This window comes from Pteropus medius, unplaced genomic scaffold (assembly GCF_902729225.1).
Source record: "Pteropus medius unplaced genomic scaffold, Ma_sr-lr_union100, whole genome shotgun sequence".
Classification (NCBI taxonomy): Eukaryota; Metazoa; Chordata; class Mammalia; order Chiroptera; family Pteropodidae; genus Pteropus; species Pteropus medius.
In genome coordinates this window covers 822,542-845,852 of record NW_024352839.1, presented here as the reverse complement: position 1 = coordinate 845,852, position 23,311 = coordinate 822,542, and the positions used below count along the sequence as shown (strand labels likewise).

At 51.1% G+C, this 23,311-nt stretch overlaps 3 protein-coding genes across 8 annotated transcripts in view; all 3 read left to right on the top strand.

Annotated features, from left to right (window-relative positions):
• The window catches only part of HAUS5 (HAUS augmin like complex subunit 5), an 11,305-nt gene extending 6,225 nt beyond the window's left edge, over positions 1-5,080 (top strand). Inside the window, exons 12-20 of one of the 4 annotated variants that reach the window (XM_039850030.1) lie at positions 271-326; positions 431-558; positions 759-921; positions 1,140-1,220; positions 1,322-1,467; positions 1,727-1,838; positions 1,914-2,046; positions 4,033-4,165; positions 4,354-5,080. In XM_039850030.1, coding sequence (XP_039705964.1) covers positions 271-326; positions 431-558; positions 759-921; positions 1,140-1,220; positions 1,322-1,467; positions 1,727-1,838; positions 1,914-2,046; positions 4,033-4,165; positions 4,354-4,471 — 1,070 coding nt within the window. In that variant the 3' untranslated portion in view covers positions 4,472-5,080. The other 3 variants (XM_039850029.1, XM_039850028.1, XM_039850031.1) reach the window with 3 other exon arrangements.
• Positions 5,081-7,650: 2,570 nt separating this feature from the next.
• RBM42 (RNA binding motif protein 42) lies at positions 7,651-15,261 on the top strand. 3 transcript variants are annotated; one of them, XM_039850032.1, is made up of 10 exons: positions 7,651-7,891; positions 8,128-8,272; positions 9,565-9,649; positions 9,754-9,828; positions 11,347-11,412; positions 11,491-11,666; positions 12,180-12,512; positions 12,822-12,939; positions 14,729-14,923; positions 15,016-15,261. In XM_039850032.1, the coding sequence occupies exons 1-10, from the start codon at positions 7,764-7,766 to the stop codon at positions 15,126-15,128; spliced, it is 1,434 nt and encodes a 477-aa protein (XP_039705966.1). In that variant the 5' UTR covers positions 7,651-7,763; the 3' UTR covers positions 15,129-15,261. The 3 variants fall into 3 exon arrangements, with proteins under 3 accessions (XP_039705966.1, XP_039705968.1, XP_039705967.1); XM_039850033.1 differs by having other exon boundaries at positions 7,661-7,891; positions 11,512-11,666; XM_039850034.1 differs by lacking the exon at positions 11,347-11,412 and having other exon boundaries at positions 11,512-11,666.
• Positions 15,262-18,828: 3,567 nt separating this feature from the next.
• Positions 18,829-21,204, top strand: ETV2 (ETS variant transcription factor 2). The gene is made up of 6 exons (XM_039850027.1): positions 18,829-18,913; positions 19,008-19,121; positions 19,396-19,458; positions 19,709-20,188; positions 20,676-20,788; positions 20,989-21,204. Exons 1-6 carry the CDS (start codon positions 18,844-18,846, stop codon positions 21,187-21,189), a joined length of 1,041 nt encoding a protein of 346 aa, XP_039705961.1. The 5' UTR covers positions 18,829-18,843; the 3' UTR covers positions 21,190-21,204.
• Positions 21,205-23,311: the final 2,107 nt, after the last annotated feature.

Sequence of the window (23,311 nt, the reverse complement as noted above, 5' to 3'; positions counted from 1 at the left end):
CTGTGCAGTCCGGACGGGCTCCAAGATACAGAGATAGCCAGGTGTGGAGTAGAGTGCTTCCACAGTCAGGCAGGGTGGGTGGTTGGGTGGGCTGGGACAGGATCAGGACCAAGCACAGTGACCTGCTGATGGGACTGGAACTGAAACCTAGGAACCAAACCCAGGTGCGCTGACATTGGGTACCCTCGAGAGTCCAAACAAGTAGACAGGGCTCTTCTCTCAGCAGTTTCACCGCCCTCCCCTACTCCCCCCCCACCCCAGGGGTCCCAGAGACAGACCAGTCAGACTGCAGCCAAGCCCTGCCATCCATGGTGCATCTCATCCAGGTGACCCCCAGGCACCCTGCCCAGACTCCATCCCCTTCCCAGCCCAAGATCCCCTCACCCTCAGGGACAACAGCCACCCTTACTGTGTACCCCTGCCCCAGGAGGGCTGGCAGGCTGTGGGTGCACTGGTCACCCAGCGGGGGCCCCTCCTGAAGGAGCATCAAATCTTGACCCGGCGCCTCCAGAGCCTGATGGAGGAAATGGAGAGATGTACACTGGGATCCAGTGAGAGGTGAGGGGGCTCCCTGGGTAGAGGCTTCTATGCCATCTCTCTCTCTGGTATCTCAGGATATTGGACTTTTTCTGCCCCTATGGCTCCCATCTCTGCCTCCCTGCTGTCTGTTTGTGGCTCCTTGCAGATATTATCTTCCCTCCTCCACTGTGAGTCTTAGTCACCTTCACCCCCTTTGCTATCTTCTGCTTGTACCCCAGGCAGGCATTGATGCTGGGGCTCCGGGGCTGTGGCCTGTGGGCAGAGCTCAAGGCCCTCAATGCCCAGAGCCAGGAGCTGGAGGAGGCGGCTGGGCAGCGGCAGCTTCTGCTACAAGAGCTACAGGCCAAACAGCAACGGATCCTGCACTGGCGCCAGCTGGTGGTGAGAAGTGGGACTCCAGGAGAAACGGCAGGGCCTGGTAGAGGGCCAGAGTGAGGCCGGGAGCCTTATGATCCAGAACTGGGCCTCCTGGTCAGGGGGAAGAGGCCCAGCGTGAGTCTCCCAAGAGGAAGCAGGACCTATGCAAAGGGGAGGGCAGGGCCAGAAGCTGGGAGGTGGGAAGGAAAAGCAGCCGTTTTGGTGGCCTCCTTGTTATCCAGGAGGAGACACAGGAACAGGTCCGCCTGCTCATCAAGGGCAACTCAGCCAGCAAGACGCGCCTGTGCCGGAGCCCCGGGGAGGTGAGTTGGGATTGGAAGCGAGGTCTGAATAGGGCCAGGTCTCCCAGGGATGGGACTGAGTAGTCTCAGTCTGCTCCTCCCATCCCTTTCCTTCCCCACAGGTACTGGCTCTGGTTCAGCGAAAAGTGGTCCCCACATCTGAGGCAGTGGCACCACAGAGCCAAGAGCTGCTTCGCTGTCTAGAGGAGGGGGCCCGGCACCTGCCCCACCTTCCGCTGGGCACCCTGCTTCGGCACAACCCTGGAGAGTGAGATTAGGGCCCCCTCTTATATCCCCTCCCTTGGGTAACTGTCAGTCCCTGGGCCCACTCCAAAAAAATAATCCCAGACCCCCAGTGTTCCCAGGTTGCCAGACCCCACCCTCAGGACCTCAGCCCCATTCTGGAATCCTCACCCCCAGACCCACCTCCAAGTTCCTGGGTCTCCAGAGCCCACCTCTCAGCCCCCAGAGCCTCTGGAACCAAGCCTCCCTCTCAGTACCCCACCCAACTTGGACTCTCCCTGCAGGTTACAGCCCCTGCCCATGGTCCTGCCATCTATCCACCAGCTGCATCCTGCATCTTCAAGGGGCCCCAGCCTCATAGCGCTAAGCCACATTCTAGGGTTGCCCGCAGGGAAGGTGAGTGCCTGTCCCCTAAGATGTCATCCCACCCCTGCCCCACCCGAGGTAACAGTCTTTCCCCCATCCCTCCAGGCTCCAGAGCTGCTCCTCCCAAAGGCTGCCTCTCTTCGCCAGGACCTTCTGTTTCTCCAGGACCAGTGGAGTCTCCGGTGTGCGGATCTGCTCCACATGAAGACCAGCCTACCGCCAGGACCACCCACCCAAGGTAGGCCTGCCCCACTTCCATACCCAGCATTCCCACCCATTCTCAGCACCGTCAGCCTCCTCACTAATCTGACGACACCCACTGCTGACACAGAGGCTTTTGTGCTATAAGCGTGTTCACTAGTTTCATCTGTATGGCCACCTCGGGGCATTAGTGCTGCCATTCTCCCTGCTTTACAGAGGAGGGACCTGGACACAGAGGCCTCAGTAGCTGCCCAGATAGCAGAGCTAGGATGTGAATTCAGGCAGTCTGAATCCTCATGGGTGTGTGATCCTAACCACTGGGTGACACTGCCCATCTAATTGCCAAGTACTCACCATCCAATAATATACTTGAGTAGTTAAAAGCTGGGCTGTAGAGTAAACTACCTGGATTCTCTTCTCAGCACCACCTCTTGTCATCTCCCAGTGCCTCAGTTTCCTCCTCAGTGGAGTAACTATAATGATAGTACCTTATAGAGCTGCTGAAAAGACACAGGTGACCCAAACAGGGCACTGAACAATGCACAGCATACAGTAATGCTCTATTTCTCCGGGGAGATTGCGATCATTTTGTCTGCACATGAGCAGTCTTCCAGTCCTGACCATGAGAGAAGGAAAGGGTTATTAAGGGTCAGTTTACAGATGAGGAAACTGAAATTCTGAAAAGTCATTCATTCCTAGATTCGCTCAGCAAGCACTTACAGGGTACCTACCAGGTATTGGCCCCAGAGCTCAATGGGCAGAGAGGCAAGAGCAATCCAGCCCCAGGAGTATCCTGATGGTAGAATCAAAGAGCAAAGAATCAAAGGATAAATATATAAATGAGGTCAGTTGATGAGAAATGAATCAGGGTGCCATCAGCAAAGTAGGAAGAGACCATGTTCAGGACTTTGAGTTAAGGGCTCCCTGTCTTCCCCCTCTGCAATGAGCAGTGAACAGTATGCAAGAACAGCCCAAGACCCAGCATAGCTGCATCTCACCTCACAGGCATCATGGACTCTAACATGTCTAAATGGGACTTAGTTCCCTCTGCTCTGAAAGCAGTTTTGTTTTTCTTTGGCCTGATTTCCTTCCATCAATAAACGACTCCACCCTCCTCATCCAGGTGCCAAAGCCGGAAACCTGGAGTCATCCTTAATTCCTCCCAGGGCCCCTCCACCTTCAACCTGTCAGCAAGCTCTGTGGGTCCCATTTCCATTGCTCCAGTCCATTTCCTGCCCACTAGCCTGTGGCTCAGATAGTGACCTGACCACAGAAGTAGCTGAAGAAAGGGCAAGTATTATGCCCAAAGTCATAAGACAAGGTGGGATTGAGTCAGGATTCAGACCCAAATGGTCTGAGCACACTGCAGGTCTATACTTGCTCTGAGCTGGGCCTGTTTGGGGCCTGTAGAAAGGGACAGGACCTATTCACAGTCTCCAATGGGAAATGCCACTGGAGAGAAGGGCTGCAGCAGTCTGAGGAAAAAGCCTCGGGGTTAGGAATGCTAGGAAAGGCTTTTAAGAGGAAAGATAGTGTCTAGAGTGGTCCCTGAGGGGTAGGTGAAGTTTTGCTCTGGAGTAGTAAGCAGCAGCCATATAATGCAAACCCTCAAGTACTAAGCTAAGGAGCTTAGACTCTGTCTTAGGAGTACCGGAGAGCTTTGGAGGGTTCCAAGCAGGAGAGGGAAAAGATCAGGTGTAAACTTCAGGAAGATCACTTTGGCTGCCATGTAGAGGATGGAGCAGAGTGGGAGGCTGAGGCCTGGAGCCTAAAAAGGAGGCTGGAGGCAGTGAAAAGGAAAAGGGAGGAAGCCGAGGGATGGCCCATGGAGATTGATGGGCTGTCAGGAGAGGGAGGTGTCCAGGATGAGGCCTGGGGGCAGTGGGCTTACCCTCAAGATGAGGACCTGGAAGGAGGGAGAGGTGCTGAGGTCAAGACTAGGTGACTGGAGACTTACTTGGTGACCACTGGCTGCAAGGAGCCAGAGGACTCAATGCTGCCTCGCGGGCTTCTTAACCTGCAGAGCTGCTGCAGATCTGGGCATCCCAGGAAAAGGAGCAGAAAGAGAATCTGGGGCAGGCTCTGAAGCAACTGGAGAACCTGCTGAAACAAGCGCTGGAGAGAATCCCAGAGCTGCAGGGGATTGTGGGGGACTGGTGAGAGGGGGACATGAATGGGGGTCGGGGGCTGAGCTGGGTGGAACAGGCAGAACTCAAGGTTGGGGGGGAGTTGCATATGGCGGGGGAGTGGGGGAGACTGGTGACAAACAGGCCATGGTGTTTTGGGGAGGCAAGTGAGGGTCTGGAGGCCCAGGCCTCCCTTCTAATACCATCCCCTTCCCCAGGTGGGAGCAGCCGGGCCAAGTCGCCCTCTCTGGGGAGCTCTGCCACGGCCTGCCCCTGCCCCAGTGGCGGCTGCGCTGGGTCCAGGCCCAAGGCACCCTGCAGCAGCTGTGCAGATGAAGAGGGGGCTCAAACAGGAGTCAAGAGCTTCACATCTGTTTACCCTGACACCTCACCTCTCTCAATATGGAAGAAAGCATCAGCTGGGTGTATCAACCCATTGTCTCTACCCACATCTGCCATCCACCTCACAGGCTGTTCTGCTGTTCTTGTCGACTGTCTTGCCCCTGTCTTTTCATCCCACCAAAGCCAAGAGAATGGGGCACTCTGACCCCACCCCAGGTCCTCCTGAAACTCCCCTCATCACTTTCACCCTCAGCAAAAAGTAATTGAGCACCGGCTCCAAACACTGAGGATCCAGCACTGAACATACGGGACAAAAGTCCTCGCCTTCAGATAGTTGTCATTCTACGACAGGGAAACAGACCACTGACAAGATAAGTAAGCAAAATATCTAGTATCTGCATGGAGAAAAATAAAGTAGGTTGTAGGAGGCGCAATTTTAAATAGAGGGCTACACAGCAAAGGTCACACTTGGTAACTGTCATGTGAGGTGTGCAAAAGCCCTGAGTGCAAATGTGAGGGCCAAGGAGATAGTACAGCTTTGGGCTGGGGTCGGTGGGGAGGATAAGATTGTCTTCTAGTTTTTGTCTAGTTTCTTTTTTTACATTTAAATCTCTGAGCCATTTGGAATTTCTGCAAATGGATTCAATTTTGTCTTACTTGACATATATCCACTCTGAGCATTGGTTGCCCTTGAAGGAGCTGTGGATGGCAGGGATCAGCCAAGGAGGACACAAGGAAACTTTCTAGAGTGGAAAATATATCACTGTTGACTCTCAAACAACGTGGGGTGTTAGGGATGCTGACCTCTCACACAATTTAAAATTCACATGTAACTTTTGACTCCCCCAAAACTTAACTACTAATAGCCTACTCTTGACTGGAAGTCTTACCAATAACATAAAGTCAATTAACACATATTTTGTACGTTATATGTATTATATACTGTGTTCTTACAATAAAGTAAGCTAGAGAAAAAAAGTGTTAAAATCAAAAAGAAAATACATTTACAGTGCTGTATTATTTATTGAAAAACATCCGTGTATAAGTGGACCTACACAGCTCAAAGCCATATTTTTCAAGGGTGAACTGTGTATATTGAGAGTGATGGAGTTACATAGGTATAAAGATTTGTTAGAACTCATCTAGCTGTATTTTTTAGGTCTGTGCATTTCACTGTGTGAATTATTCTTCAATTTATAAAAACTTGATCCAACTTATAAAGTAAAACTTTATCCACCTAAACTTTATAAAGTGAAACTTTAGGTAATTTGAGATGCCACCTTTTCATACACTAAAAATCTATGCGTAGTTCGGCTGTATCTGGGTGCATATGATTTTCTTCCAAAGAGCATGGAAAGGGAGTTTGAGAGTTTTAAGTAACTTTATAGTGGAGAACCCTGACAAACTACATTAGCCAGGAGATCAAAGTTGACATCAATAGTGGTCAGTCATGTTGATAGTATGTATCCTTGATAGGATATGATGAGAATTGCACTTTCATGGTCTTTTCTGGAAAAAAAAAAAAAGTCTAATGAGAAAAAACGGAAAATCCCAAATGAGCAACATTCTACAAAATACCTGAAAATTACTTCTCAAAACTGCTGAAGTCATGAAAAACAAGGAAAGTGTGAGAAATTGTGACAAGCAGAGAAACCTAAGGATACATAACTAAATGTAATGTGGTATCCTGGTTGGAATGGAACAGAAAAGGGCAAACACTACAGAAATCTGAATATGAACTCTAGTTAATGTTTGTAATGTTTTTAAAAAGGCTTCCTACCCTCTTTTTATCATTTCTCTAGTGCAGAAGCAAACAAAAGCCAGTATTTTAACAAAGCATTTATTTGTGTTGATTCAGACTGGGACCTCAAAAAACCAAAACAGCCGATAAAATTGTTTTAACAAGAAAAAAAAAAAGACCGACCAACCAACCAAATGCAATATGTGGATATTATTTAGATCCTGATTTTACAGTATTATTGTATAAAGACATTCAGAGGCAGGGAAAATTGAACACAGTCTGAGTGTTAGATGATACTAAGATTAATTTTCTTGGGTTTGAAAATGCTTTTTTTTATTTTCTTTTAAATAGTCCTTATCTGTTAGATATCATGAATTGATAGATGGCTGAAATTTAATATACGTCAGAAAAATAAAAACAAGAGAAGTACAGATGAAACAAGAAGGGTAGAATATTAGCAGTTGTGGAGAGCTATGTGGAGATTCGTTGTATCAGCAGTCCTCAACCTTTTTGATATCAGGTACTGTTGCTCCTATGAGACGCTAACGTCTGATTATCTGAGGTGGAGCTGAGGTGGTGATGCTAGCGCTGGGGAGCAACTGCAAATACAAATCAAGCTTCTCTGGCTGCAGTGCACCTCCTGCTGTGAGGTCACAGACAGTAACGGTTCACTGCCCCAGGGTTAAGAATCTCTGTGTTATAGTCTCTCTACTGTTGCATATTGTTTAAAATATTCACATAATAAAACATTTTGAGGACTACCAAAAAAAGGGTCAGCTGTGTCACAGAAAGGAAAGAGACCAACCCTACACACATGATCTTTTTAGTAGACGCATTTGACCACTGGTTCTTGGCCTTTTGCATGAACAGTAGTTCCTCCTACCCAGAACATCTCTCGTTTTCGACTAGCAAAAGTCTTCAGCTGTTATGTACTCCACGAAGCCTGGGGCAGCGCCTCCAATGAGCTTCTCACATCACGTCGCTAGTCTTTCTGGGAGTCACTGTCTGGTAATATGTCTGTCTACCCAAAAGCGAGAGCCCACGGTCCCCAGCTGTCTCCAGCCTCAGCCATACCTGGGCTGATGCAGACTTAAGTGTGTTTTAAAACTTCCGGAACAAGCCTCGTGGTGGCACCAGAGAGGCCTCCAAACTTTCCCAAGCTCTCAAAGGTCCAGTTTCCGCTTTAGGAATGGGGCCAGCTGACTTTAGGTCGCTCTCACTTGCCTACGTTTTTCCGTAAAAGCCTTGCCGCTTCTCTTGGCTGCGCTCTCATAGACCCAGGTTCTTCCGTTGGTTTGTTTTGCCAGCACTCTGATTGGCCTATATTCCTCCCCGGGTGGGCCCTCTAGGTGTGGCCAGATTCTCATTGGCTCTCGTTCTAAAGGCGAGAGCTTGTTGGCATATGATGTCATGCACCGGCGCCCGTCGCTTTTGCCTTACGTCATCCGCGGGCGCCCACACTGACGAAGCCAGAGAGTAGACAGCGGAACCGGCGGAGGCAGCGGAGCCGAGGCGGTAGTAGCGGCGGCAGCGAAGGCAGCAGCGATGGCCGGGGCAGGGCCGGCCCCGGGACTTCCGGGTGCGGGTGGACCTGTGGTCCAGGGCCCTGGCGCCGGCATCCCGGGCAAGAGCGGCGAGGAACGCCTGAAGGAGATGGAGGCGGAGATGGCCCTGTAAGGCCCGGGACAGGGCGCGATAAAAGCCATCCTAGAGCCAGATCTGCTGAGCCCTGGAGCCTCCAGGCCGCGATAGGCCCGACATATGGCTCTATCATGGGGAAATGGGACCTTAGGGATTGCAGGGGCGGGAATAAGGAGAAGTTGGCGGGGTGAAGGCACTGTCGCGATATAGCAAGCTTAATAGACTTGGTGCAAGGTTCTGAGCCGCGATGTCTGTCCTGCCCTTGCAGGTTTGAGCAGGAAGTTCTGGGGGCTCCAGTAACCGGAATCCCAACTGCTGTGCCTGCAGTGCCCACAGTCCCCACGGTAGAAGCAATGCAAGTCCCAGCAGCTCCTGTGATCCGTCCAATTATCGCGACCAACACATACCAGCAGGTACGTCTTGGCTAAGGCATATAAGTCAGAGAGCATAATGCCTCGAACTCAGTGTTTGTATACAGCGAGCTGTTGACATGATGGCTTGTTGATTAATTTGCGTAACAAATATTTTATATGCCAGGCACTGAGAACATAGTAATGACTAAGGCAAATAATATTTCTGCCCTTTGGGAGCTTATATTCTAGAGCATGTTATCCAGTAGAACTTAATGCAATGATGGAAATGTTCTGTATCTATTTAAAATACATATTTAAGTTAACTAGTTCTTCAGTCTCATTAGTCACATTCAAGTGCTTTATAGCTAGCTACATATGACTAGTGGAGAGAGAGACTACCAAAAAGAAGCAAATGAAACTTGTTCATTCTGTCAACAAATAATTATTGGATGCCTTCTGTGCACCAAGCATTATTCTAGGCATTAGGCATATAGCAGAGAACAACAGCCACTCCCTTTTTGGAGTTTACATTTTACTGGGGAGAGACAAGTCAAAGTAGAGTCAGAAGAGCAGAGGTTTATCAGTGCAGTCAGAGAAGACCTTTCGGAGGATGGGACATTTAAGCAAAGATATAAAAGACATGATGGAGGGAACCATGTGGATATGTGGGGGAAGAGCATTTCCAGTAGAGAGAAGTGCTAGTGTAAGGGCCATGAGGAACGTGTGTACCTGACATGTTCACGGAACAGCAGGGAGAACAGTGTGGCTGGAGTGGAATGAGCAAGGGGGAGGCTGGGCAGAGATGAGGACAGAGAAATGATAAAGACCAGATCAGGTACAGTCTTGTGGGCCACCAGAAGGACCTTGGTTTTAACATGGAAAGCCATTGAAGGATTTTGAGCAGAGAGGTGATATGGTACAACTTAGATGTTAACAGGGTCTCTCTGGCTGTGTTTGGAGTAGGTCACTGAGTTGGTTGCTCAGACTGTAGTGGGCAAGGGCAGAATTAAAGAGACTAAGGAAGAGGCTACTGTAAGGATCTAGGCAAGAGATAATGGTGGCTTGGACCAGAGTGGTGGCATGGGAGATGGGGAGAACAGGCTGGACATAATTTTAGATAGTGCTCAGTGCTGCGGGGCAGATGAAACAGCAGGATGGTGAGAGAAGTTGCTACTGGGAGGGGCTAAGGACAGCTTTATCTAGTGTGGTCCCAAAAACCTCCCTAAAAAGTGCCGTTTTAGCTGAGACCTAAAAGTTGACAGCCAGAAGCCCTTGGCTTCCCAGAGTGAATGAGCCAGGACAGTTTGGGAACACTGAGTCAGGCCTTTTACCCCCAAACTCCTCCCCAACAGGTCCAACAGACTCTGGAGGCCCGGGCAGCTGCTGCAGCCACAGTGGTTTCTCCCATGGTGGGCGGCCCTCCTTTTGTGGGCCCAGGTAAGTAAGGAGTGGTGGGGGGAGGGAGCCAGGGGATTAGGCAGAGTGGTAAGAAGGGATGCCCAGGACTATCTCCCACCATCTTTGTCTCTCCCCTCCAACAGTTGGCTTTGGCCCTGGTGATCGGAGTCACCTGGACAGTCCAGAAGCTCGAGAAGCCATGTTCCTGCGGCGAGCAGGTAGGCCTGGGGCCAGGAAACAGACATTTAACCAAGCATTCTTGTTTCAACTACTTCAGCCTTCTGCCTAAATCTTTGCTCTAACTCACCCTCTCCATTTCATCCCCATCCTGATGTCATCTTCCTAAAACACAAACCTCATGTACTTCAAGTTATTTTGGGCTTAAGGCTTAGCTGGATCATTGCAAACCAACCTCCTGCTGTCACTCCTAATCCCTACCCTTTGCTGCGTTTCTTCATAGCACTTAACACCTTATAACAAGCTATCCAACTTACATATTATCTTTTTCTCCCTCTAAAATATAACCTCTGTGAAGGGCAGAAGTCTGGTGCCTGCCACATAGTAAGCATTACATGCTATCCGTTGATTGGATGAACAGACCATTAAATAAACAAGCACCAAGCTCCTCCCCTGGCAGTCAAGACCCTATATCACCTAGCCCCTTGTAGAGAGAGAGCCCCACATCCTCCCCAGAAGCCCTAATCATTGCTGGGATGTGCCCTGCTCACTGTTGCCCAACTATAACCTTCCAAAACCTATCAACTAAATCAAAATCAAACTAACCAAAGTCACCTGAAATCTATCCTCTCCACAGGCCATTCTTACTTTTTGTTGTTGAGGTGACCTTACACAGTCAATTTTGGTGACAGTACTTCCTTATGTGTATGAAAAGGATATGTGTTCTGTAAAGTTCTGGTACAATCTCAATTAGATTAATCTTGTGTTACTTAAAACCTGTTATACATTTTTTTTATTGATATCAGAAATTTTAACATCTTACTCTTTAGTATAGTTTTGATCAAAATGCAAACCCTGCCCAGCTTGCAACCCTGCTGTGACTCCTCGGTGCCCTCGGAATACATCTGTGGCTTAGCCAATAACGCTATGCTTGGATGCCTGCTGTCCTCTCAGCCATTCTCTTATGATGCTCTCCAGCTCCCAGCTTCCTGTATCACAATTACACTAAGCTGAAAATGGAGAAAGGTTTTGTTTATAAATGTTCTCCTTTGCCAATGCTGTTTCCAGTCACCGTTTGCTGGACCAACTCTTCATTATCCTGTGGGTTTTAGCTCACAGGTTCTTTTCTCTAGGAAGCCTCCTCTAGTCTTTCTGGATAGGTCAGAGGGCTCCCTCCCAGCTCCCAGTACTTCCTGGGCTTCCCTCTTCTAGCCCTGATCACCCTGCCTGGCCTTTTCTCCATCGAGGCCCTGATTATTGTGGACTGTCACTCTCTGGTAATAGGTCTGTTTCCTCGTACTCTGGATCAGGAGCTCCCTGAGAGCCCTTAGTTTTTCAGTGTGTCCCTGGCATTGCCTAGGTCAGGGACAGGCCCAGAGGAGAGCCTTAATGGTAAATTTCTCTTGAATGAACAAATAAAAAGACTCCTGCATCTTCCCAGAAGACTCCCCACGCTCTTCTCCAGGATTTCTTGGATGCTGAGAGTACCCCCACACACACACCTTGCCCCAAGTGCCCTGGTCCCCCATGACACACACCCCCATCTCTTTCTCCCACAGCCGTGGCCCCCCAGAGGGCCCCTATCCTGCGTCCGGCCTTCGTCCCCCATGTGCTACAGAGAGCAGGTGAGGGGCCAGGGTCATCATCCCTGCCACATAACTCCCTCCCCAAGCCCTGTAACTCCCCCACTAACACCCTGACAGATTCTGCTCTTTCTTCTGCAGCAGGTGGTCCTCGCCCTATGGCCCTGCGGCCCCCTCACCAGGCCCTCGTGGGTCCCCCTCTGCCTGGGCCCCCTGGACCACCTATGATGCTACCACCGATGGCTCGGGCCCCAGGGCCCCCCTTGGGTTCTATGGCTGCTCTGAGGCCTCCCCTGGTGAGTGTGGACATGGAGCTGAAAGTCAGAGGTACAGTGGGTTGGGGGTACCCTTGATCCTGGCCTGATGGGCTATGTCTAAGTCTGCCTTTTCCCTGGCTTTTCATATCTCTGACTTATCACTGTCTGACTCTATACCTCTCCCTGTATTTCTGCGGCCGAATCTTTGTTTTTCTTTCTTTTTGTGAAAAAAATATAGAAACACATGCTGTGGGTGTATTTCTATCTCTATACTGCCATTTCTCCTTTGATTATCTCTCTGTTTTTCTGTCTTGATGTCTTTGTCCTATCCATCTGTCCCTCCCTCCCTCCGTGTGTGTTTGTGTGTGCATGCGCACGCACGTGCCTGCCTTTGTTTCTCTGTCCCTGCATCTGTCTCCAACTAGAGACTCCTGTCTGTCTAAATATCTCTTGCTTGCTCTCTGGCCACCAGGCCCTTGCTTTGTTATACAGGAATGGGACTTAAGTTCTGAGCCTTGAGCTGACACCCCTCATTCCTTCCCCTTGCCACAGGAAGAGCCAGCAACACCCCGAGAACTGGGCCTAGGCCTGGGGTTGGGCCTGAAAGAGAAGGAAGAGGCAGTGGTGGCCGCAGCAGCTGGGCTAGAGGACGCTAGCACAGCAGTAGCTGTCGGGGCAGGAGGTGCCCCAACTGGCCCTGCTGTCATTGGGCCCAGCCTACCACTGGCTCTTGCCATGCCTTTGCCTGAGCCTGAGCCTCTGCCCCTCCCTCTGGAAGTTGTGCGAGGCCTGCTGCCCCCACTGCGCATTCCTGAGCTCCTGTCTCTGCGTCCTCGACCCCGGCCCCCACGGCCTGAGCCACCTCCTGGCCTGATGGCTCTTGAGGTAAGCAGTGAGTATCGTAGTGGGGGGACAGAAAGGGCTGTGAGGGTGGACAGGAGCCCATGGCCTTCTACACACAGAAACACATGTAGTCCTCTATCAATGGAGGTAGGAAGGACCCGGGAAATTGAAGGGACTTGGAGGACATTGGGGTGAAGGTGGCAGGCACACATACCCCATACCCAGAAGCATATCTAGTCCTTTAACTATGGGGGCAGGAGGACCAGGGGGCAAAGGAAAATGAGAGGAGGGCAGATGGGGCCAGAAGACTCCAAAATGAAGCCTTTGCACCTCGTCACCTTTCCTCTGCAGGTCCCAGAACCCCTGGGTGAGGACAAGAAGAAAGGAAAGCCAGAGAAATTGAAACGCTGCATTCGCACAGCAGCTGGGAGCAGCTGGGAAGACCCCAGCCTGCTGGAGTGGGATGCAGGTAAATGGGCCCAAGTCCTGGGTCAGGAATTGCTCAACCAAGGTCAAGGCAAGCCCTCTTCCTTGGGGCAGTCACAGAGGAGGTGAACCAGGTAACTCCACAACTGCCTCCTGTCTGTAGGGCGGGCACTGTTGTTAGTGCATCTCATGGTGGACTAGGCCATGGTTCTGAGGGACATGCCGTCATCCAGCCACTGAACAGAACCTGGTGGGGTGACCCGCACCTTCGGTCTTCTGGCTGCTGTTATATTTGCGAGGGGCCTGGCTTGCTAAAGGTGAAAAAGCATTCTTTTTTTCTCCCAACTTCTTATGAAAAATGTCAAACAGTGAACTACACAGTGAAGACCCATATATATACCACCTAGATTCAGCAGTTAATAATTTGCTATATTTACTTTATCTCTCTATATGCATGTATGTATGTTTTTTGGATTTTTGTTCCATCATTTGAAGCAAGTTATAAATTATCACTTCACTCATAAATACCTCAGTATTCATATCTTTAGAAAAGTAACATTCTCTTTGACCATTAACACATCTAAGAAAACTGACAATAATTTTATGGTATCCCATATTCCACTTATACTCAAATTTACCCAGTTCTCCCCAAACTATCTGTTATAGCCACTTTCCCCCAAACCAGAATACATGCAGTTTTGTGTCTCTAAATTATCTTTTAATGAGAATGGTCTCCCACTGCCTTGTCTTGTGTATAATAGTTTTTCAAGCCAGTTGTCTTGTAGAAGGTGCCACCCTCTGAGTTTGTCAGATTGTTTCCTCCTGGGTTGGCCTAACTTTCTCTCAAAGAGCACCCGTACTTACCACAGAAGCCATGGGCAACCACGACAGTAGCTGAGGAAAGGGACCTACCTCCCATCCCAGTCCTTGACTTCTTCTGCCTCTTCTCCTGGGACCATCTACCCACCCCAGAGTAGGGCCATGGCAGCATAGGCCCCAAGGTGGCCAGTGCAGGCTGTAGGCGCTAGTTCGTGACATTGGGAAAGTCACTTAGCCGTTCCAGCCACATTTTCCTCATCTCCAACAAGGGGCTAGTAACAACAGTATGTATCTCCTGGAGAAGGAATTCTTTGCACACGAGCATGTTCCGTTGAGGCCCAGGGGATATGCCCAGGAATGGCAGCTAAAGTCAACCTTGGAGAAGGATTGGGCAGTGTGTCCACATTTCAGAGGGAATTAGAATGGGCTTTGCAGAGGAAGCAGAGCTAAGGAAAGATGAAGTCTGTGGTATTGGGTTGCCATTATGGGGTACTAGGGTGCCATTTTAGTGTACTGCAGTGCCGGGCCCAGGGGATGTCCAATGGGAAAGTGTCCAGGAGACCAAGGAATGCCAGGGGCTCAGAGGAGAGGCCAGGGCTGGGACAGAGTTGGGACTTCATCATGGGAATGGGTGAGATGGCCCTAGAGTGGTAAAAGGCAGTGCAGGTAATTAAAAATAAGGACTCTAGAGCCAGATGCCTGAGTTCTTATCCCAGCTCTGCCACTTCCTGGTTGCGTAACTGTGGGCAGGTGGCTTGATCTTTCTGTGCCTCAGTATAAAAGGATAGTTGGGAGTACTAGATGTGTTAAAACCTCATGAGTGCTTAGCAGCCTAGCACAGGGTAAATACCATGCAGATGTTGGCTGTTATTACTAAGGGGGCCTCGACAGACTGCTGGGGATACAGAAGGAGGAGGGCTTGGGGGTGCCTCCAGAGGAAGTGGGGCCATTTAAATAAGGCACACACTGGGCAAGGCATCTGCATCCTCTGACCTCCTCTCTCCCAACCCCAGATGACTTCCGGATCTTCTGTGGGGATCTGGGCAATGAGGTGAACGATGACATCTTGGCACGCGCCTTCAGTCGTTTCCCATCCTTCCTTAAGGCTAAGGTGATCCGCGACAAACGCACGGGCAAGACAAAGGGCTATGGCTTCGTTAGCTTTAAGGACCCCAGCGACTATGTGCGCGCCATGCGTGAGATGAATGGTAAATGAGGCCTTCCCTAGGGACAGTGGGTGTGACAGGCCTCTGGCTTAAACCCAAACCCAAGCCTGACCTTGAATTCTCCATTCCCGCAGGGAAGTATGTGGGTTCGCGTCCCATCAAGCTGCGCAAGAGCATGTGGAAGGACAGGAACCTGGATGTAGTGCGCAAGAAGCAAAAGGAGAAGAAGAAGTTGGGCCTGAGATAGGGTCTGTGGCCGGGCACCCGCTCCCACCCGGCCGGGCGCTGGCTCTTCCCCACAATTCTCTTTGGAAAATCCCCAACTATCCATCCACCCATCCTCCCCAAAACCAGTTTCAATAAATTTTCGTTTATTTCCATCCCTGGTTGGACTTGGAAGCACTCTTTGGGGTGCAAGGCTTGGCATCGCCCTATCTGAGAATCATGGAGGCCTTGAAAGTTTACCCAGGCAGACATGCAGATGGGCATTTTTCTGTCCCAACCAAGTACCCATTACATCTTCTGGAAACTTCTTAAGTGTACTCTGAGTGCAGTCCATTTCACAAAAGAGGAAGCGGAGGCTTATGGCGAGGCTTGAAGCCAAGCCAAGGCTCAGACCCATGTTCTTCGGACTCAAACCTGTGTTGTCAGCACCAAGGAGGGGATTTTATGGGCCCTGACCTTCTGGAGCTCACAGCCTTCTAGGCTTTCATCTGTTCGGCAAAGTCACCGAGGGCCTACACGGTGCTAGAGACAGCGGTGACTGAAACAGTCCTGGGCCCTCTTCCCTCAGAGCTCCTGGTCCAATGGCAGAAGATAGGCCTATTGCCAGACAGTGACAGCTCAGAGTGGTCAGGGTTGGGATGGGGAGGCCCAGGGTGCAACCTGGGAGTCAAAGAGGGCTCCCTGGAGGAACTGGCCACTTCTGAGACACATTTTCTCCCAGTCAGCAGTTAGCAACCTCTGGATCACTGAGGCTATTTTCCAGTTTCTTCACTCTGCCTAACCCCAGCCAGCTTCTCTTGTACATGTCTGTGTGGGTCTCCTCGAGTGTTTCTCTGTGAGCATTCTTCTGTTTTGTCTCTCTGTGTCTCACTCAATTCTCTATCTGTGAGTCTCTCCCGCTCCCTCCCCCATCTCTTTCCCAGCTCCAAGCTCGTCTGCCTGTCTGAAGAAGTGTCCATGTGGGCTTTGAACACCAGACTGGGATTTTAGACTTTACCCTGAAGGCAGCAGCCAGCCCCAAGAAGCTAAAACAAAGCTCAAGCAGGGAACTGGCATCGTGGGTCTATACCCTAGAAAGAGCCCTGAGACTTCTGTGGGCTGGAGTTCTGGACAGAAGCTGGGGTAAGGATGAGGCAGAGGAGGGAGATTGCATTGTTCGAGCATGAGGAGGGATGAGTGTCTTCTAGGGTCACAGCCAACAAACAGAACCCTGGATTGGGAGGGAGCCTGGGGAGAGGGGGAAGCAATGCCAAGTCTTCTCAGGGAAGCTGGTCACCCAGGAGAGGTGTCAAATTTCCTCTGTTCCTGTCTTCCTCCCTTACTGCCCCCTCTCTGATGTCACATTTTCCAATCTGGTCAGAGGGGTGAGGGCCTTCTTCCTCAGAAGGAAATGCCCTTTAGCCCCCTGCCACCTGGGCTGGACCACCCAACCCCAGGATCCTCAAACCCCACCCCCACATCACTAGCCCTCCCTCCTCCTGACCTGCTTCTGCTCATTGTAACCATGGGGGCAGGGGAGGAAATGAGAAGGAGAATGATTCCAGAAAGGAGGATTTTAAATGTGTGCATTTAAGTCCTCCTGAGCACAGGGAGAGAAACATCAATCATGGGGCTGAGAGACAGATGGACGGATGGAGGAATGTAGCAAGCAGAGATGAAGAGATGAGGAGGGAGGCAGAAAGATGAAGAGGTGAGAACTGTAGATCAGAAGCAGTACAATGGGACAGGAGATGGAGAGAAAGCTCAGAGAGAGACGGACACAGACAGACAAGGAGATGGGGAGAGAGATAGGAACACTTAAAAACAGGCCTGGGGAAGGACAAACTTATCAGGCGAGACTGGGTAACAAGGCCTCACTGGAGTCAGGGTTAGTGCAACAGAAACCCAGAGCCAGGGACACTAACCCAGGGCAGAGAGACATGGAGAGACAGACATACAGAGAGGACAACTTCAGGGGAGGAAGTTTAGGTCCAAGTGGGCACAGCAGGGTATGACTCCCTTCAGGCCTCGGGTCAGATAGATAGAAGACCCAGTGATGCCCAAAGGCTCTGTGGCTCGCCCAATCCTGGGCCCGATCCCAGTACCTCCCCAACCCATCCACTGTTGTAACATAGTAAGGGGCTCTCCTTCTTGAGGCCCAGTTTCCTTTCTGTAACATGGAAATGAGCAGTGCCAACACCCCCATACCTCCCACCCACCCCCAACTGGCAAGCGGTTAATGATCAAGCTGAGTAAATATTGGAAAATGACCATATTAAAGAGGTTATTTTTAATGGTAAATATTTACTTATTAATATAGCAGGATGGGTACAAGCACAGGCTCTGAAGCCAAGCCACCTAGGTTGAGGGTTGCCAAATTTAGAAAATAAAAATACAGGACACCTAGTTAAATTTGCACTTCAGATAAACAAATAATTTGTTGTCATATGTCCCAAATATGGCACGTATGTATGTATATGTTGCATGTATACATGGTCTTTTTGAGGGGGAGGGTTGCTGAATCATTTGAAGCAAGTTACAGACATCATAACACTTCACCCCTAAATATCAGTTTCATTTCCTTATAGAGACATCTTTCATATCATACCATTATCACAAATAAGAAAATTAATAATTCTGTATCATATTCAGTTCATACTCAAATTTCCCTATTTATCCCAAACCATTGTAGCATGGAAAAGCGTGGACTCTGGAGATGAAGAGAAGTAGAAGGAAGCCTGCCTCAATTTCCCCTTTTATAAAAAGGGAGATAAGACTAGTATCTACCTCATAAGATTAAATGAAGGCCCATGGCACTGTTAGTGGCATGCAATGAGCCCTCAATAAATGTTAGCTATTAGTATTATTGTTGTTATTGTTTATATTATTGATGCTATTGTTATCATGATTGACACTCCTCGGGAGCAGCCCCAGAACATTCTTCTCAAAGCCCTCGGAAGAGAACTCTGGTCGGCTATCCGCGTCAGCTTCACCCCACCCCACCCCCACCGCCGCAGTCCCCCTGTGGTTTGTGACGTCGTTCGACCACGTCCCGACCGAGGGTCTGGCCGGAAATCCCCCTTCCTGTTGCAGATAAGCTTGCCGCAGCCCTCCAGCTGACCCCAGACTTCCTTTCTCCCACCACCCCTTATGTCGCAGGGAGGATCAAGTCCCAAGACGGAGAACCTGTCCACAAGCCTCACCCCTATCACCCCAAACACCCTCTGCACCCCCTGTCACCCAGCCTGCTGTTCCCCAAGCTCCTGTCCAAGTCCAAGCCACCCCTGTAGCAAGACAGCCCCAGCGGTGGGCCATCCCTGGAAGAGGGGAAGTGTGGCTCGGCCCCGCCCCGGCACCCTGCAACTCGACCCCAGCTTCGACCCCCAGCTCTGACGTCTTGGAAAATTTCCCTCTGCAAGGCCCCCAGGGGAGGGGGTGCATGCTATGAAATGAGGCTGAGACCCCCAGCTGGGGGCAGAGGGATCCGCCAGAGGTGAGCCATGAACTGGGGACTGGAGGTCTGGGGACCTAGACTCCTGGGTTTGTGGAAAGGGCTGAGGTCCCTCACCCATGGTCTGAGAGAAAAGGACACTGGAGGCCAAGATTCCAGAGTCCAGGGGAAGAAGGGAGCAGAGTCCTGGACTCCTCGGTCTGAGGGAAACCAGGGCTGGGTGCCCAGACTGCCGGGTTCCTAAGAATCACCAGCTCACCCTGTGCCTTCCCCCCGCACCCACCCAGAACATTCACAACGTGCACCCATGGACTTGTGGAACTGGGATGAAGCATCGCCACAGGAAGTGCCCCCGGGGAACAGGCTGTCAGGGCTGGGTAGGCTGCAATGGGTGTGTGTGGCGAGGGAAGGGGGTGCCGGGTGCTGGCGAGCCTCCGCTGACCTTGACAGGCCCTAACCTCCTGATTGCAGAAGGAGCTGAGCTCGGCTTCTATTTCCATGAACTGGCGCTCCAAGGAAACACGCTGACAGAGGAGACATCCTGGAAAGGTGTTTGTGGGCTGGGACTCCTGAGTGCTGGGGAAGGTGAGAGGCTGGGCTCTTAGGTCTGAGGGAGGAAGGGGGCGTGCCTGGACTCCTGGGGTTGAATGAGGAGAGGGCTGCAGGCTTGAACTCTTGAGGTTGAAAGAGGAGGGGCCTGGAGTCCCAAGTCCTGGACCTGAGATAGTAGGGCCTGGGGGTAATAATGACCCTCAGTCCCTGATCAATAAAGACTATTGGGTGAGTGGTTGGGGCGGGGGGATCTCTAGTCATTGCTCACACACTTTCTCAAATTCAACTACGTCCTTATCCCTCGCAGGGCCGCCGCCACAGCGGGACTGGAGTTCTGCGTCACCGCACCCAGAAGCTCCATGCGGGGCGGGTGAGTGTCGGGAGAGGCGGGAGGAAGGGCCTGGGTCCTCCACCGTGGTTGAAGTTTAGCCTCCCTGATCTTTGAGGGAGAACAGAGCTAGGACGGGGGGACGCCTGTGTCTTCCAGGTGACCTGGCCTAGATCCGAGAGCCCGGGGCCTCAGGCGCCAGCGCCGAGAGCTTCGATTCCTAGAACTACCGAGGGGGCCGAGGAGTGGGACGCCTGAGCTTCCCTCACTCGGGGTCTGTTCCTCCTCACAGAACACACCTCTCGGGCTCTTCCATGGTCGGGAGACTGGACTCACATGGCTTGCACCCGCTCAGAAGCTTGGAGCAGCGACTCGCCGGCCCTCGGCCCCGCCCCTTCTAGCCTGAACCCCGCCTCCTTCGCGGGGTCTAATGGGGTTGAGGGCCAGGACTACACCACCTCCTGGAAAGGAGCCAACTGGTGTTCGCGCGCCCCCGCCGCAGCCAGCACCACTAGCTGGGACTGTTCTATTGGCTCCGACGGCGCCACCTACTGGGGCAAGGGCCTCGGCGAGGAGCCGCGCGCCGACTACACCACTTCGTGGGGCGAGGCTGCCTGCGGCGACTATCCCACCCACTGGGACTCGGGGCTGCATATGGATTGCACCACCTCTTCGAAGCAGTACCAGAGTTCAGATATCACCATTTGCTCCGAACCGAGCCAGCAGTCGGACCGCACAACTTTGGCTCGTTACTCCAAAACTAACCACCGAGGTGAGAGGTCTGACAGACTTCGTCTAGGGGAGCCAAGCCGGAGTCTAGTAGGCGGGGCCAAGCGCCTAAGGAGGCGGGACCCAGGAAACTAGCAGCGAGGGTGCGGGGCTTAGCTACCTAAGGACTCGAGAGAGGAGAGAGTGGTGGACCTCACTCCTGAGTCCTGAGGGAGAGGAGGATTAAGACACTGGTAGTTTTCCTAGGGAGCAAAGGACGAAGACCTAGGCTCCTGGCTTAGGTGAGAGGAAAGAGATGAGGGTCTGGATACCTAGGTCTCCGAGGTGGGGCAGCTAAAACTCCTAAATCCCAGATGGGGGCCCCCGATGCCTTGGTCCCCGAGAAGGAGGAGATTCGGACTCCTAAGTCCCGAGTTGGGAAGAACTGGACCCTTGGACCTCCGAGGTGAGGGAGCCTGGACTCCTGGGTCGTCGAAGCGACATGGACTGGGGCCAGGAAGCCTGAGTGTGTGCCTACTTCCACCCTGCAGGTCCCATTCAGCTGTGGCAGTTCCTTCTGGAGCTGCTCCAAGACGGGGCGAGTAGCAGCTGTATCCGCTGGACCGGCAACAGCCGCGAGTTCCAGCTGTGCGACCCCAAAGAGGTGGGGCAGCTTCCCAGACCGGCCCCAGTCTCTTGATTAACCTAGCCCCGCCATTTATTTTTCCTAGTCCTTGGCCCCGCCCCAGCCTCGTCTCACCTCAACCCCACTCGGCCCCGCCTAACCGGTGTCGGGATCACACCCATCCCTTGCCAAGCCCGCCCCCTCCCGCCCTCCTAGACTAAACCTGGCCTCCGCCATAGGTGGCGCGGCTGTGGGGGGAGCGCAAGAGGAAACCCGGCATGAATTACGAGAAGCTGAGTCGAGGCCTGCGCTACTACTACCGCCGCGACATCGTGCGCAAGAGCGGTGGGCGCAAGTATACGTACTGCTTCGGGGGCCGCGTGCCCTGCCTGGCTTATCCCGATCGCGAAAGAGGTGAACAGGAAGCAGCGACCCAATAAAAATATCCCGTCAAACCTCGTCTGCGTGCTGTCTGTATCCTTCCCACTGATACTGATTAGACCCTCTGGGGAGCCTGTGTGATCCCAAGACACACCGTGACCAAAACACCCGGACCTTTAGAGGACCTACTATGTGCTCGGTGTGTAACGGTACTTGCAAAAGAATTAAACTCAGTCCCCATAGGGCTTACTGTGTCCCTGCCTTGCGCTAGGACTTCTAAAAACCAGCCCCAATCACTAACTTGCGAGTTTACCTACTCTGCCCCCTTGAAAAGAGTACTGGGGCTCAAAAAAGGGCTTACTGTGTGCCTTCCGGTGCTAGGGACTATCAAGGAATTAGACTTAATGCTTACCCCCCAAAACAACCTATTCTTTCCACACTCCAAGTTGGGGGACATAGAACTCAGACCTAGACCCCGAGGACAGTCTACCCCATTCTGGGAACCACTGAACCCCTAAAGAGAGCCTGCTGAGTGGTCCTCCTGTGGAAGATGCTGGGGATTCAGCAGTGACCAAGACAACTCTGGACCCTGCCCTTAGGGAGTTCACCACAGTCCAGTGAGGAGACAGACCCATCGCCAGACTGGGACAGCCCACAGTGCTCAGGGCTGGGATGGGGAAAATCCAGGGCATTGAGATGGCCCAAAAGGACAGACCTAGTCTGACCTAGTCTGGGGTAGGGGAGGTCAGGGAAGGCTTTCTGGAGGAGAAAACAGCTGTTTTGAAAAGTCAGGTAGGCAAAGAGTTCCAGGCAGAAGAAACAGCACGAGTAAGGGCCTGGAGGTAGATCTCACAGCATTGTTCAATGAACTAAAATATCAGTGCGGTTGGAGAGTGGATCACTGGTCAATTCACAAAGGATCTGTGATGCCATGGTAAGGAGCCTGGACTTCGTCATGAGGGTACAGGAGAGTCATGGAGGGGTTAGGCAGATCTCACTGAAGAGGGTGAATGCAGGCATATAAACAGGTAGTTCCACAAGTAATTACAATGCTGATGAACGCAGAATGTGTAAGAGGCCCCAGACCAAATGAGACCTGGACATCGCATCCAACAGAGTACGTGGGAAGCACTGAAGGCCAGACCAAGAGGAGGGATGAAAGCCGTTCTCTTTTACAGCTCCTTCTTCCAGTCCCCAGGAGGCACAAGAAATTCACTCCTTTGACAAATATTTATAGAGCGTCTCCTATGTGCCATGCGATATTTTAGGTGCTGGAGATACAATGGTGCATAAGACAGACAAAAGTTGCTCCTTTATGGTTTTCTCTTATATCGAGGGAGACAAAAAAAGGTAAACACAATAAAAAGAAGAATATAGTATGTGATAAGTGCTATGGAAAAATAAAGTAGGGAAGAGAAATAGAGACTGACAAGATGGCAACTTTAAATATTGGGTCTTAGAAGGACTCACAGAGAAGGTGATATTTGAGCAAAAAGTTGAGGTGAGGAAGGGCCAGCTGTGAAGATTATTTCAGGCCAAGGGGATAGCAAATGCAAAGGCCCTTAGGGGGAAGCCAGTCTGCATGTTTAAGAAACTTCGAGGAAGCCAGCTCCCAGGATGAAGCACTGAGAGTAAGAAGAGGGGTAGGAGACGTTGACTTAAGCAAAGAGGTAAACTGAGGCAAGCTCAAAAAAGATGAGTTTATTTGGGAATAGCAGAGAAATTGCCATTTGAGATGGGCGAACTGAAGCAAGCTACAGTCAAGTCCAAAGAGATAGGGAAGGTCAGCTTTTATTAGGTTTCAGGAGGAAATTGGGGAGAGTTGTTTTGAATAAAAGTTCATTGGAATAGAACAAGCTTTGGGGTTGTAGTTTCTCATTGGCTGCAAGCAGGGGTTAGTGTGTTGTTGCTGCTGCAGGGAGGAATTTTCTTTAAAAAAAAAAAAAAAAGCGGGAGATGAAATTCCCATGTAAAAATGTCCTCCTTTGAACCAGAAGGAAAGGAACATTCTTATGATCACGGACAAGTGGTTGAGACCCAAAGAATTTTATGCAAAGAATTCTATACAAACAGACCTCATTAAAATAATTCTTATCTCCATTTTTCCTGCTGGTTTTGCAGGCTGCAACGAATGGTACACGCATGAGTTTTCCCTTCATGACTTCCTGACTCCATTTTGAA